At 35.6% G+C, this 16914-nt stretch overlaps 1 protein-coding gene across 1 annotated transcript; it reads right to left on the bottom strand.

Annotated features, from left to right (window-relative positions):
- Positions 1–3351: 3351 nt before the first annotated feature.
- On the bottom strand, positions 3352–16343 carry LOC140812950 (protein RRC1-like). The gene is given in 19 exon segments (XM_073171330.1): positions 3352–3986; positions 4488–4654; positions 5132–5928; positions 6027–6251; positions 6707–6844; positions 6946–7030; positions 8278–8336; positions 9163–9384; positions 10004–10075; positions 10276–10388; positions 10528–10693; positions 10803–10919; positions 11188–11319; positions 11321–11341; positions 11419–11479; positions 15225–15270; positions 15443–15578; positions 15687–15769; positions 16325–16343. Coding segments are annotated over 19 exon segments (2949 nt in total). The 5' UTR covers positions 16329–16343; the 3' UTR covers positions 3352–3681.
- Positions 16344–16914: the final 571 nt, after the last annotated feature.

Genomic DNA, 16914 nt, shown 5'->3' with positions numbered 1-16914 from the left:
GAGGAATCACGACTAGGGATGTAATTGAGTTGAGCCGAGCCGAACTCTTGAATGTTTGAGCTCGGTTCGTTTATAATCGAACCGAGCTCGAGCTTTATTTAAAAAATATATGTCTGGCTCACGAGCTTATTCAAGCCTTTATCGAGCCTAAACAAACTTAATAAATATGAATTATATATTTAAATTTTCATTAAATTAATTAAAAAGTAAATTATATATTTAAAGAAAAATATATTATTCTTATTAAAAAATTTAAATTTATTATAATAAATAAATTTAATAGATTTTTCTATATATTTCATAAATAATATGCAAAATCAATAAATCAAATATCAAAACTATTATTTTTTCATCTAAAAGATTCATCATAAACTTACCAACGAACATATTCATGAACTAACGAGCCGAATACTGTAAAGCTTGAGTTTGGTTTGTTTATCTTAACGAGCCTCATTAAACGAGCTCAAACGAGCTTTTATCGAATCGAACTTCGAATAGCTCACAAACGATTTGGTTCGTTTACATTCCTAATCACGAGGGACAACCAGTAGTAGTTTTTGGACGGAAGATTGACATGCCTCAGTCGGTTATATGCTCCGAGCTTCTTGCTATTCACGGGGGTTTAGAACAGGCCCAACTACATAACTTACAGATTCATCAAGTTGCCTCGGATTCTCTCCTTGTCGTGCAAGCAGTCACAAGGCCGGAAGAGAATCTCAACTATTCAGGTTCCATTGTTGCAGATATCAAACTTCTATTGAATTCTCGGAATAGCACTTCACTTTTTCATGTTCGTCGATCGGCAAATGTGGTTGCCCATTCGATAGCTGCTTTTGTTATTTCTTCCAACTCTCAATTTGTATAGGAGATTGGAGATTTTCCCTTATGGTTGATTCATCTTGTAACTAAGCACATCTTGATTTTGCTATAAATTACAAGTGTTAACCGTCAAAAAAAAATATATATAGATATTGTATAATATATTTCATCGTGCCTCATTTTACCCAATGTGGAATCAAAAAATTACATGCTTGTTTCACTACATTGGTTCTCAATCAGATGTTTGGCTTGTTCATTCTAAAGAACTTGTATTCGATGTTATTGTTTGACAGCTTAATACGTCGTGTCTCCTTCCAACTCATACATCAGATCGGGTTTCACCTCTGCCTCCGGCTCGTGTTTGATTGATAACACGACCCTTCATTGAGTTTTCTGGCAGAGGTATGCCTCTGCATGTCCAGTTATCTCTACTCGTCACTGGTGGAGTTTGGCTTTCTGAAGCAGGAGAAATGATTTTGTTTACCTTTGGTGCAACAGTTCTCGTTAGATGTATTGTGATGCATAATAGAGTTGGTGTTGTGTACGTCACAAAATTATGATTGTTTCCAAGTTTTCTTTGACTTCACATGTAGTTATGAGGTGGACCGATATTGCTTAGCACTGATGTTTACATATGTTCGACTTTTAAGGTAGAGTTTGAAAGCTATTTTGAAAATATAATAACTTTTTGTGTTTGCATGAAACATAATGATATTTAGTAGCACAATATTTGATCGAACGCTTACAGTTGAGACTTCTCGTAGGTATGGTAGTATCAAGTGACCAAGACTGCCCAAAGTCCCAAGTGTAAATGACATTATCGTCAACAAAGAAATTTATTTTACTCGGTGTTTCATGCCAGGCGCAAGTCCCCAAACCCCTACAATAAAGTTAAAAATATCGAATTTAAAGTCATACTGAACGAGGACTTTGCCAAGTTGACAAATCAGCAACAAGATCACGAAGATGATTGATCATCCTTGAGGTATTTGTTCTTGCTCACAAGTTCCTACAACTCAAAAATACCAGAGAGTAATGAGTGAAATCATGTATGATGCAGAAAATATATCTGCTGCAAACAAGGCAACAGAGTAGCGATAAGTGACAGTAGGTAAGAACAATTAGAACGCAAAAGTCAGAACTTCCCCGCTTTCAATGAAAGTTTAATAAACAAGTGCTCTATCAGCCAGGGGGAGAAACATTGGAATTTCAGCAAACTAAAAAGGTTGCAGCAGTCATTTAGCCAGCCTAAAATCATGTATTTGGACAACTTCGGGTATATGCGCCACAAATCAACCTTAAAGTTACAAAAATATCTAAATGTAATTTCACAAATGCACAAATAACCAGAGGCATGATCATTAGTTTATTAGCAGGGCATGTAAACAAATAATACTGAGGTTAAATAATGCAACTATGTAAGTATCCTTCATAGCAACAACTGAGGACAATTAAAGTAATCGCATGTCTCATCTTTCGCAATATCCTGTTACCTTCGACGAATACATTTCCGAATAAAAGTTTAAGCAGACAATTTTCAGGGAACCCAATCTTGTAAAATGAACACGATGGCACCAAGATTAAGATAAAAGAGTATTGTCAACTATCTACTATCATCTATCGATTAGCGTAACAGCTTATGCTAGCATGTCATTTTCAGGATTGTAGTCGTATATCTACACCTTATTGGTAAAAAAACCGAAAGATCGTCTTACCACCATTCTTTGTTCGCCTGATTCCCATATACTTGTATAACAGCAATCAAACGGGAAAAAATCATTCTGTTCAAGACTAATTTCTAACCCACAATACTCCAACAGGTTTTGCACTTCACTAGAACAATGAGCTATATAAACTTAACCAAAATATCCACTACTTGGATGAATTATTTATTATTATACCTTTCTCAAAGTATCCGCGTGCTCTTCAAGAGTCTCTATTTATGTTTGATCACAGGAGATGTGGAACTGCTGATGGGGATTGTTTCGGAGGCTTTGGCATACGTTAAGTGAATATTGTCTCACATTCATAATTACTTCAGGATCTTCCTCAACAAAATTGGTGATTAACATGGTTGTGCAACTGGTTGTTTTGAGTATGTATTTCTAGTTTTAAAAAAAAAATAGGTGGAACTAATGTAATTTGTTTTGGTATGTATTTCTAGTTTTAAAAAAAAAATTAGGGCGAATCGATTTAAGTCGAAAATTTGGTTAGATTAATTCAGAATCCAATTTTTCTTTATAATAAATCGGTTTATTGGATTTCGATTTCAATTATTTCAAAAAACATCGGTTAAACCTTAAAAGCCAAGTTTCGAAATAAAATTCAATATTTTATAAAGAAAATAATTGACGGAACAGTTTAAATTCAAAAATTCATTTTAGTAAAATTAAGAATCGGATTGTTATTTATCAAAAAACGACAATTGAATCGATTTATTCGGTTTGGCTTCAATTATTCTTAGAAAAAAAAATAGATTTAACTGAGTAAACCAATATACTTGACAAGATTCAAATTTTTTATACACAACCAGAGCAAAATCATCATTTAAATTAGGCAAAAAACCTTATGAATAATATCATTATCATACATAGCACCAACAAGGACGGAGAGAGGAGCAATTTAAAATATACATCACACCTTCAACTTTGTTGCCTAAAATAGAGCACACACTTTTGGGCTGCTCTCTCTCCACTGCTTCCATCCCCCATCACACTCCATGGTTCCCCGTCGACACTTAATATAGCGTAGATTCGATTCTCGAAAGAGAACACAAAGAAAAAAATCGATCCAAAAATATGATGGATGCTAATTATCACCATTTCACCAGCACAAGAGCATCTATTACAATTTACAATCACCTCATTTCACTCTCCTCCTGTCCCTATCTCTATCTCGTCCCTTGTCCCTTTCATGGTCATTCCTCTCCTTGCTGCCATTCTTCTCCCGATCACGTGCTCTATCCTTCGCCCGTTCAGACTCCAGATCATGGCCTGTTTCCCTGTCACGTCGTCTGTCTCTGTCCCCTTTCATGTCGCTCTCCCTCTCTTTATCACGAATGGATGATTTTCGTTGAGGGCTTTCACTTCTGCTTTGGCTGCGGTGGTGCTTTTTTAAAGGTTCGTAGGAGTCATCCTGTCTGTCCCTCCTCTCTGAAGAGGTCCTCTCTGCAGTGACAAAGTTGAGAATTTATGTCACAAGTAGTTACGAACCTAACCTCGAGATAAATGCAAGACGACTGCGATAATTATTTGAAATAAACTCCTTCACCATGGCCAATCCCAACAAGAACACTTGATGGTGCTTGTTTCACATAAAACATTTGCAATGACTCTCAACATCCCACAAGGTCTAGTAAATTGAAATATCAAGTCTTCAACGACAGCTTAGAAACATCTAGGAAATATCTGGTATATCAATAAAGCCAGAGTGAGACTACTATTACGTGTCTTCATATTTTTTCTTTTATTTAAATGACCCCTGAGTGCGATTATCGTTGTCTGAGTAGTTCTCTCCACACTTTAGAGTTGCTTCTAACAGCATAACTTTGATAAATTTACATATGATACAACTAAAGAAATAATTTGCAGAGTCCAAATCAGACCAATGTGAAACCACATGCATGGAAAGCAATAATGATGATATTGGATCAAAGATTTGTAACTTACTTCTGCCGGAGGCATCTGCATGCAAATCAGATAAACCGTATTCAGATTGTAGCTGTCTACGATGGATGGCAACTTTTCTCTCAATTTCCTCTGAATTTTTTAATCCCTTTTCTTCAAGAGATTCTCGGTATTCCATCAAAGAAACCTCAAGACGCCTTAATTTTTGTCTGTGAGACAGAAAACACCATGTTATCATTGGCAAAGGATATGAAAGCGATCAAAATTAATACATGTAAATAGTATTTATAAATGGCGAGGATGGAATTTTTAAAGAATCAAACTTGTGATGCAAGAAGATATACATCAATTAACATCGCCAAAGCTGACTTACTACATCCATCCTCAAGATAAAGTATATTTCTGAAGTGGTGCCACAAAAGGTACAGGTAAAAAAATAACTATTTTAATCTCAATACTGCAGTTAACTAGAGATGTATAATGCTTACGAATAGTTCTTCATGAACCAAGTAGCAATCTTGATTATTCTATCATCAGCAAAAGGAAACAAAAGAGACAGAAACTATACTTCCAAGATTCTATAAAACAGATTAGTTTCATCAAAGCATGGAAAAATCAGATCACGATATTTAAACATCAGAAAACAGGGAAGTATGCCTTGTTGAGTCATACTAGCATAGTGGTACCTTTGTTCTTCGTTCATTCCAACATTGAGAAATGCTGAATTGCTAGCATCAGAAGTAAGATCCACTTCCGCGTTTTTATAAAGACCATCGCCAGCATTTTCACTTCCAGAAGATGAGTAGGTTAAGCCCAATTCTTGTGCATTCCTCTTATGTTCATCATCACTTTCATTGTCCTCTCTGGCCCACTTAGAAGCTGGCAAAACGAGTTCATTTTGCACTTCACTAAAGATAAGTTCCTTCTGCAAAGAAGGATCTGAAGTGGGCAATGATACCGACTCTTCTCCTTTTGACCGCTCACCATTTTCATCATAACTCATCCATCCGGACATTTTCCCTGAATCAATTTCAAGTTTTGTCCCCTCCTGTCCACTTGGGTTTTTCCCCAAATTTGAATGGCTATGTGAAGCCCTCAATTCATCATCTATCTCATAACCTCTCTGTTTTTCTGCATCTTCCAGATAAAGTAACCGTGCTACCATCATTTCCCTACCACCAACCTGAGAAAGTCCATTATGTCGGCATCGTCTTTCCAGCTCAGTAAGGGGCAAACTTAAAAGCTCCTTCATGGCAGCTCCTTTACCAATGGCCAACGCGGTATCCTGATTAATCTTTTCCACATCACCTGTGTCCGCAGAACCGGAATTTCTCTCAAGTTCAGGGGCATCACCACAAATAGAATGGAAAGATATCACACCTGAGTTACCAGAACGGAGAAAGGTAGCTCGCAATCCATTCACAAAAGTATCCGAAAAAAGAAACCAGTCAGCCCATACTTGAAGAACTCTCAGGACACGTTCCTGAAATTGTCAGGAAAGAGACCTTAGCGTCTAAATAAGGAAAAGATAAAAAAGAGATCGACGATATATGTAAGAAACTAGTTCTGAGGGATGGCTACCTTGAGAGCCTCAGCTGTGATCCGTCCAGTTACACTACGATATAAGTCATTAAAGCTTTCCATGATATCAGGTAAAGTTGCTTCGAATTTGGTACGATAAGCGGAAGCGTTCTTCACAGGAGCACTGCTGTTGTGAAGGATGTCTGAAACGAGCATGAGTCTTGCAACTTTTGTTGGAATTGGAGTTTCTTTGAGGGTCATGGACTCAGTTAACACTTCAACTATCTAGCATGCAAAAATACAAATAAATAAGAAAAGTAACTTCAGTGCAAAGGCTAGGAAGAACATGAATAGACTAAAGTTTATATATTAATTCAAGGCTTTGTTAAAATTTCATTGCATGAGTTTTCATCCAACAAAAATATGTCAAAAAGTAGTTGATAATCTTCATATCTAGTTGATTTAAATATGGAGGTTCAATATGAATCTGATGAGTATTAATGCGCTTGAGGATACCAATTATGAGCACGCATGGTAGAGCTAAATGCAGGTAATATAACAAGAAAGTCTACTCAAGAAAAAACTGTTCCAAAAATATTATCTAAAATCTGTTGTTAGTTTTTTAAGCAATGGTTTCATGGATGACAAACATGTGCCAAGACTACCATACCCATGAAAGATTTGCTAGAAGTAGTGTCAAACATATTTAGTCTATCAATAATTGCAGCTTATCCAATTACCTCTCCAGCAGCATCGGCATTATCCAGAGCAAAACCCATGGCATCTTTTATCTGGCTTCTTTCTAATGTTAATCCACGCAGCATATCCTCAAATTCATCTCTTTGGGCATCTGTCAGGGTCCTTTCCACCTCCAGACGCTGTAAAAATCATAACATGAAACCATAGTAAATAGCCACAAAATCAGAACTCGACTTAAAAAAACATAAACTCCACAAGTATAAAAACTAAAAGAGAATACTTTGCTTTTCCCAGCAGCATAAGTGCTTGCAGCTTCTTTTTCGTGCTCCGCGCCTTTTGCAATTGGTAAAGGAGGTGGTATCCATCTATGGATACAAACATGATAACGTCGATATAAATTATCATTTATTACCGTCAGATTAAAAAAAAAAGAAAATCAAGAGAAGAAAGGAAAGGAAATGGAATTATCTCCTAATAGCTGTAACTTACCCAAGAAAATCTGTACCCTATTAATGGGGAAGGTATATGCATCCCTCTATTTGACAATAGTCAATACAGAGTTAATCAGGTGTTTGGGTTCTATCAGTTAAAACTATGAACAAGGTTCATGTATTCCCCAAGAAGGGACAAATGTTTGTGATAGAATAAAAGGGCCACACATGTGACCATGCAGATGAAGAAAAATGGACCAGGATGCCCTATGGCCACCACATTGTTTACTGATGCTTCACAAGTCATGATTATCCAATATTGATCGGGTTATGGGTCTGTGAACGTAGAAATCCTCACAGTTTGCGTGCTGGTGTTCATGCGTTTTACGTCCGCTTTTACCTATTTCGAGTTGAGGCTCGTTAACGAGAGAACCTCACGATCTCCGGAACAATTGTTGATAATAATTTGAAGTTTGTTAATTGAATTCATTCCAAGGAATATTTATACAAGAGTGCATCTAATCTTTATAAACAGAGATAAAAAAACCTAACAACTGAATAAAAATCCCATAGGCTAACCCAGCTTTATTCAAACGATAATTACAAAATAAAACTCAGGAGTCCTGCAACTCCTGGAGACTATGCTGCCTTCGATCGATACTGCCCTGTACATGAACCTTCGATATGTGATATCTTTTGGGCTTGGTCCACTGGAAGGTGCCGTGACATTCACAAACAGCAAATTCAAGACCAAGGAAATCAAAACATAAGGACTCCGGTTAACTTCAGTCTTAGGACTCTAGTTGTTACACTCTTGTCAGTTTATGTGACCTATATATGTGGGATAATAAGAAATAATTATCTTAGGATTTGAGTTTGTCCTCAGTAGATGATGGTATACAGTAGACTCTTTCTATTTACAAGGAGTTAAGATGAATAAAGAATGGAACAAAAAAATTTCTCAACGAGTACTTTTCAAAAGATCGAGATGTTCTCTTTGACAAGTTTCAATCCAACCCCATTGACACCATAGATCGAAAGGGGAGAACAAGAAAAAAACACTTCCAATTTTGAGGATTTTACAATCCATCATCCCATAACAAGATCCAGAACTCAAGGTGTGACAAGAAAGAAATTTTGTCCGAGTTAATTTGAAAAAAAATAAACAGAACTTGGTATACCTTCCACTGCCAGTAATCATGATGAAAGGCTCTGTTCGCCATCGCATGAGTGTATCCCCCTGCAATTGGAGATCTTCATCATAAGAGAGTATACATTTCCCAACTTGCTAAGAATTGTGGACAAAAATGATTCGGCATGCACATGGAAGTGAACATAGGAAATTATCTGCCCAAGTATTGTCATACTATAAATCTATTTTGTACTTTTATTTTGTAGCCGCATGTGTGCCAGGTCACTGCAGAAACAGCAGCCTTTATCTTGAATCATAAATAGGCTAAATGAAGCTTAATTGGTAACTTGATTTTTCCATGCAAACATTCAAATAATGACCAGGCCATGTTGATAACCTTCTGTGACCTAATACAGGGGCGTGCCGGGAAGAAATAATATGTTATTTAAAGAAATCAGTTCAGGTACACTTCGAAAAGGAGGACATTAGGTCCTTACTAATCAGCAAGAGTGTGGAATAAGATTGTAATTAAAGCTGAAAGTATCACTCGAAACATGGACCGATCACTTGTTATCTGTGATTTAATCTGCATTAACTGGAACTCTGGTCAAATTTATTTATGTGAATTCACAAATTGGTAAGGTTTTCCACTTCACACAAAAAAATAATGCGACACATTTTTATCTTTCATTTTCAAAACAGAACCACTTTAAACACCTTTACGAGTTTTAGTTAGTATCAGGTAATAAAAGCTTTTGGAGCAGAATGATTAACCCGTAATAAATTTTAGTAACACAGTACAATCATATCCTCTTAAGCATGGTTGTAGTTCAGATAAAAACGAAAGCAGTAAACTTGCAGCTTGGCAGGACAATAGGGCCAGCAATTCAAACTCTCTTTGACCGGAAGCTGGTCCTGATATGTACCAACTTACCTGAGCAAATGAATAAAGCCTCCAAACATAGTAAGTATGTTCTTTAGAACCAAGCTCAAACAAAAAACTGAAAAGAGGATTTCCTCGGCCTCGTTCCATGATAGCTTGTTCGAAGGAACAACCCCCATCAAGAACATACAGAGCCATTGTATCTATAACATGCTGGAGATGGTTATCATCAGGAGGGACAACGCTAATATCAGGCACATTTGGAGTAAGAACCTACACATTCAATCAAATAGATATATGAGCAACCATAGTAAACATTGATTGAAGTTATACTGAATTCCAGAAAAGCTACTATTTTAGAACGTGGAGGGCCTGTATTCAACTCCTCCCCGTAATGGATTCATGGAACTGAAAGGTTGAGTGATTGAGAGAATGGCTATTAAATTGTGCTATTGCAAGTGAGCAGGATATCAAATATGATATGAAAGCTATTTTCTTAACCAGAAACAGCTGTTTTCTAGTTTTAGGAATGACTTGATTGTCGCATAGCAGGTAATTGGCAATGAAATGAGGAATATAGGCATCAGCAGCAAAGCCATATCTCTCATCTTACCGGGCAAATAATGATAGAGAGTGATATTAGTCATCATATCTAGGAGTTGAGCCCAGTTTTTTCACAGGACAAAACAAAATATCTTAATAAAATAATTCACTTTTATTCACAGAAAGAATCCAGGGGGCATAGAAATTTATACTGGATGGAAATATTTTTGAAATGCAAATCAGTAATTTTCTCTCCCAATACTGGAGTTTTGCCCCAGTTCACGACATCCACAAATTAAATTTACTTGTCAAGATATATCAAGAACGCAATAAGTATAAAAGTGCTTACCAACTCAGAGTTCTGGATAGGAACGGAAGTAACTGGAGGGCCAGAAGGGCCAGACAAGATGACAGTGGCACCCTGATAACAACATGGAAGAGTTAACTTTCTGAGAAACGTGATGTAGAGCAAAAAGCAAGACACATAAATTTTACACCGTAATTGTTTATTTGTTGTATGACTGATATCAAGCAACACGCTCATATGAGAAGGAAAACAACTGTCTGCTCACATTTACAGAACTATCAAACTTATCAGATATGAGAAATGATATGACTCACCCCTTTACTCCTGATGGCCATTTGTCCAGGGGGTGGAGCAGGGAGTGCTTGTGAAGGAAGAGAAACAGATTTACCCCAACCCATTTTTAACTCGTAATCGTAGACCACCACTCCTGTATCATAAAAATTTCTTTTGATACTTTTAGTTTCAGTGAAAAATAAAGGAAAATCTTCCAAACTCATCAAAATTAAATTATTATTATCCTTACACACCACATTATTTGAAATACACAAGAAGATCCATAAACCAACCTTGCATTTCATCCTTCGCAGCTTGACCATCAGTTCTATTCATGAAAGCCACAAAGCCACAATTTCTTTCCCTTCTTCGTTCCTCTTCTGTCCTTGGCCACATTATTTTTACACTAGCAATAGGTCCAAATCTTCCAAAAGTCCGCAAAAGAAAATTTTCATCGACCTAACATTGAACAAAACACACAGAACAAAAGGCAAATAGCTATTGAAGAGTAAAAAAGGCAGGAAGTGAAATATTCATTCATAGAGAATGCAGGGGATTAAAAGCTGACCAGAGGTGATAAGTTTCCCACATAAAGATTTGTAGTTAATGGATCTCCATCATCAAAAGATCCAGGTCTTCCAGTTGGATCAAATTCATTAGGCAGCTCATCAAACCTACTAGATGGCTGAGAGAGTAGCATCATTACAAATAAATACTTCGAGTCAAAAATAAAAAGCAAATCTCATGAGTTATATTAGGACAACACACACTAACTACCAAGTCTCATGTTGCAGATGGAAAACTGCACTTCGTAAGTAAACACGAAGAAAGAACCAAATCATGTCGAGAGAAATAAATTCTGAAGCAAATGGAGAAAAAAAGGAAAAAATAAAATAAAATGCGCCACCAGCCTTCATCTTTCATTTGAAATAGAAAGCTTTAGAAGTACATACTGCAGAGTTGTCACCATGGCGTGAATCACGCCAATGTTCACGATCTTGATTTCGTCTCTCCCTCATCTCCTGTTCATGCTTCAATTCCTCCATAAAATGATCGATGTTCCGTGACTTCCCTTTTTCCTTTCCTTTCCTTTGGCTTCTCCTCCTTCTGTAGATTGTCACAAACACGTGAAACATTAACAAGAAGGCAGTGGTGAACAAGTGAAATAGCAGCTTGGTACTGACCTTCTTTTCATATTCTTTACCCTTTGATGCCATAGGAGGTGGGATGAATGATGGAACATACCTGCATGAAGTTCAAAAATGATCTAATACATATCCCAATAATAAGAATGTCCTCAGAAAGCTATAGAAGGCAACATTTTTAAGGGAAAATTAATAAAAACTAAAAGTATACAAAAGCGATTGTCAGAAGGATAAAAGAAGAGTCAATCAGAAACTAGCCCAGCCACCATTTCCAAGATTTCCACTTCAAATATCATTGATGTATGTTTCAAACCCTTTCGTCTATCATAAAAATTTCCAATTCTAATTCACCGCTTAATTAGCAGGAAGTTCAAAATCTTGCCACTTTTTTTTTGGCAAAATTCTTGCCACTTCTAATATCACGTGGAATGTGGTCTACGTAAACCATACGACGAAAATAAAAGAATTTTTTCATGCATTATGCAAATGAATTTTTTTTATTTAGGAAATGATATTACATTAAATAATAAAAACTAGAAGTTACAAAAAGCGGACAAGAAATCCAGAGGTAAAAAGGAAAAACAATAAGATTGACCAGTATCAACGAATATGCAAATGACTTGACGATATCAGGAAAGTGGGTACTGGACTTCTATCAAATGTGTCTGTACATATCTATTATTTTAAAAAATTAATAATAAAAGTTCAACACGATTTTCCTCGAGACATTAGTATCTTATAAGTTGAAAGTGGTCTAACACAGTCATTTTCCTCTAAAACTTCCATTTAGTCCTAGAGAAGCCAAGATAAGTGTGAAATAAAATCCAATCGAAAGGTCACAACTTGGGCGAGAATAAAAAAGGTTAAATCATCTAGCTTTGGGCAAGAATGACTCATGCCAGGTGTGTAAAGATCAATTGGCCCTGAAGTTGGTCAAAATTCTTCTATTGTGACCTAAAAGAGGTTAGAAAATGAAGGAAAATCTAGTGACACGATAGAATTCACCTACGCACAACATAAACGTAGCTAGTAATACAGTAGTAGAAAAGAAGGCATATTGTGGGTAAAATTTACACATAGATAGATAGATACTAATCCTAAAGTTGGAACTGCTAATTACAATGACATAGAACATAAACAAATGAATTGAAGACAGGATAAAGCTAAGTTCATCATAACCCATAATCTAAATACATGCTCTTCCGCACTCCACACTCCAAATTCCGCCACAATTTCCAGTTATAGATAGATGATTGGGATTTCAAGAATATGACACGCTATTACCCCCACATATGGAGCGGGAAGATCCTAAATAATCAATATTTCTAGCAAGTTGCATCATATATCAATCTAGATCCAGCTTCCTCTCGAGGAGTCACATACAACTAAGAAAATCATTCCTATATCTTAAAAAAATTTAGTAAAACTATTAAACATTAACAATTCTATTTCTCAAATTCATAATTCCAGCACACCAAGTCATTTGAAGTAAGATTCCACATGAAAAAATCGGCCCAAGCTTCGGCTGCTTTTGTCCTCTCAACAAGATAAGTTCATTAGCAATACAAATTCCTGTAAGAATTTTGACTAATCATGCACAACTGCACCTATACAGTACCATTCAATGTCCTCAGATAGTAAATTTTACTACTGCATTTTAACCTCGATAAGTTATTAGCTTTAGAACAATATAAATTATATTAATGAAAAACCATACTAATTAATCGATAAATTAATAAATTTTTATGTTATAAAGTGAATTCGCAAATAAAATATGTATATATATTTAATCAACTAAGAACTCATATGCATTTTATAATTAAATCAATTAAATATCAATTATCCACTAAAATGCTATAATATTATATAAGAATAATGAATAAATCAAAATCAAATATATATATTTTTTTAGGAAAATATAATATATTCATTAAATAGAAACACAAATTACAAGAGACTGAAAAGAGATCCGCACAGCAGGAAAAAGACAAGAAAAATAATTGTCAACTCAAACACAAATATCAACAACTTCTCACTAAATCTTAAATCGAGAAGTTCTTAAAATCTACATGTTTCCCCTTCCAACTAGATGCCCAAATCTTAATTTTTTCCCAAACATCTTTAGCCGAGTCTTCTAAACCATAAAAAATTTGTCTATTCCGCTAACTATATAGACCAGCAAATACAGTGTACTATTACTATTACAGTGTACTATTACTGTCCAAGATCTGCCTCAGAAAGCTCGGGCAATGATCTTGGAATTACCCATACCAAACTCATCTCCTCCAAAGCTTTAAAACAAAGAATGCTCGTGAAAGAACACTGAATAAGTTTATGATTCTGACTCTCCACCTCCTTCCGGCACAAAACACACCAATTAGGACACAAAGCACACGAAGGTCATTTCTTTTGCATAATCTCAAAAGTGGGCAGTTTACCAAGCACTGCAGTCCACGAGAATACTTGAACCTTTGATGGGATTGAATTTTTCCAAATGACATTAAAGAATGGAAATAAAGGAAAATCCTAATCAGAAACAAAGACTCATAAAATGATTTGACTGAGAAAACTCCTGAAGGATCTCCGTCCCAAACCCTGGTATCTTCAGCCCCTCAACCAAGTTGGCACTCTCTAAAGATCCTAACAAATAACTCAGTTCATTCACTTCCTCATCTCTCAAATCCCCATCCTAAGACTTCATCCCAACTTTTAAAGACATGTGGAATAAAGATAACTTCTTAAAAAAATAATGAACCAATCAAGCAAGACTCTTAAGGAATTAAATCACACGAGACCTTTCCAGGTTTCTGACTATCGGTGCGTGGATCTTCTCAAAGATCATCAAATACATGTAGACAAGGATCTAATGATTCTAATAACATATTTGGTTATACTCAACGATATTGTAGGTTTAGCACAAAGCACTTACTTGAGAGTTGAGAGTTGAGAGTTGAATTAAAAGGAGATGAAATACTGTTAGAACCCATGGGAGGTATAAGGCAGTCAATCACAGCCCATGAACAGTATTTAAATTTCTAGATGGACTCAATGGTATGGGTAGCTTGATATTCTATGAAAACAAAATCTTGGATATCTAGCGCTCAATAGTTTGTGCATCAGCAAAAATATACCAGATAAATGATTTATCCATTTGTGCTAGTTATCCCAAGCTTATAACTTATAGCATGAAATCCCAATCTCTTCTTGGTGAAGCCAAAACGGTGAATTAGCAAGGGGGAAAGTAATTATATATTTGACTAACTATCAAGTGCCAATTTCACATTTGACGAACTAATGAATGATGTAAGAGAACATCAATGTGGGAAATTAAAATTTGAGTACAAGCGGCATTGTTCTTGAGGAGAAAGTAAAATTCGAACTAAATGGTCCACGTGCAATCATCCACTGTGAATGAAGCACCAAATCAAGCTAAGTAGCAAGACTAATCTGAAAAAGAAGCTGAATCAATTACAATGCAACTATATTGACAATATTAATGTTACAAGGAAATGGGAATACAAAAAAGTAGGTTTGTCGGTGAATACGGCATCACGTACAGAAGCAGCGCACTTCAGCTATAAGTGCAACTTCTTTCACAAACAAAATTATAAAAATATCCATAAGTCTAAAAGTGGTTCACTTGCCATGGCGGACGAATTAAAAAACATGGTTAATATAAAAAAAATATTAGAAAGAGGTCAGGATACTAATCATTCGAATTTCTAAACATGCAAACCCAATCAACACAGTGTACATCTGCGGATATTATCACCATATCATTCTTGTATCATAAATCCTAATCATAAGAGCATTGCAGCAGTAGTTGATCAAAAGCATTTATTTACCTACTCCCTTTCTTTAAACCAGAACCCTCATCTTTGGAATTTCCACCTGCCATCCGCGAATGAATAGAAAAGGCCGAGGTTTTTATTTATGCATCCATGTGAAAAAGAATAAATCATTCATTTATCCAGATTGTGCGATAATAGACAAACTAATTATTAACTTAGTTCCAGGATATAACGTTTAACGAAAGATATGATATTGATCAATGGCAACTAACCTTCTGAATCATTCTTATGTTTGTCATTAGGATTGATGGTTCCACCTCTGACAAAAACCTTCGACCCCGGAGTATCATCTGCTTGAAATGATTCTACAAACTCTTGGTATAATCGTGCTGTCTCATCTTCTGCCCTCTGTAAAAAATCAAGAAATTAAATTAAAAATGAAATATAAAAGGAACGTGATGAAGAAATTTCTTAAATTCCTTTCAATCATTAAGGGCTACTGATCAATAGAGATACCTTCTTCTTCGCCTCTTCGTCTTCTCTGTGCTTCTGAAAAGGTGTCTTCTTACGGGAACTCATGTTACCAAGAAAATATTGAACTGCGGAAAACATTAATTAACCTTTCATTGAGTACAGCCGCAAGGAAATTTATTGTTTCTGATTAAAGAATTTCGATAGGAGCTCGAAAAAAAATCATGAAACCTATGTCTAATATATTTTTTCTGTGAGCTGTGAATGATAGATAATGATAAATTAGGATTTGTTGTTCTTTTCTTTTAAGTTTTTGTACTGCATAGGAGCAAAAAATCATGATAATCATGGAGTAAAAAAACAGCCACACAAGAAAAAAAGCTGAAAGAGAGACAAAACAATCAAACATTAATGACCAAAAAGAACACTTACATACCAGTATCAAAACCCAGAAAAACAAAACTTTTTTTTAAGACGCTGCATTCTAAATCCACTAATGCGCAGAGCAAACTATACAGTAAAACGATTGAAGCTCGATTCCCAAATTCAATAAAATCCAAATTTCGATTCTAATAGCACAGTCATGGTCACAAAACCCTAACAATTCATTCGAGTATATTCCAAAAAAGGACACAAAAATAAAAAAAATATTTGCTCCTATATTCAAGTATATTCATACACACGCATGCATTAACACATGGAGAGACCGAGTTTACCGCATGGAGAGATTAATTGAATTCTGTAATTCTGCGAAGTGTGCGTATTGAAAGAGAGAGGGTATGGACAATACGGGTAAACGTTGACGACGAATCGGGGATCCGACTCGGGTCAAGTCCGGGCTAAAGGGTCCTGACATGTTATATTTATTCTAGTTCATATCAAAATTATATTTCAAAATTAAAGAAACCGGGTTTTACTCAGACCCGCAATGAACCCACGAATTTGGGAATATCAAATGGGTCGTGGGGTGGGTTTCAAGTCTAATTTTTCAGACTCGTTCGGATATGAGGGTGGTCATGAGATGTGAATATAAATACTCTAAGTTTTTAGTTTTATTAATGTTCATTTGGGATGTCAATATTTTTTTTTTTGTGAACTAGTAACTTTTTTATGTAATTCATTTAAGTCGTGAAGATATTTTGTTTGTCATTATTAAGTGTGGTCGAAGACATGAATTAGTTTCTATTGTGTTGTATTTAGAGGTTTGTTTGTTTTATAATTCAGTCATATGAGAAGAAAATTAATGTTTTCATTTTAAAAAAATAGGGACTCA

This window comes from Primulina eburnea, chromosome 14, assembly GCF_022965805.1.
Source record: "Primulina eburnea isolate SZY01 chromosome 14, ASM2296580v1, whole genome shotgun sequence".
Lineage (NCBI taxonomy): Eukaryota > Viridiplantae > Streptophyta > Magnoliopsida > Lamiales > Gesneriaceae > Primulina > Primulina eburnea.
This window is presented reverse-complemented; position numbering and strand designations above follow the sequence as displayed.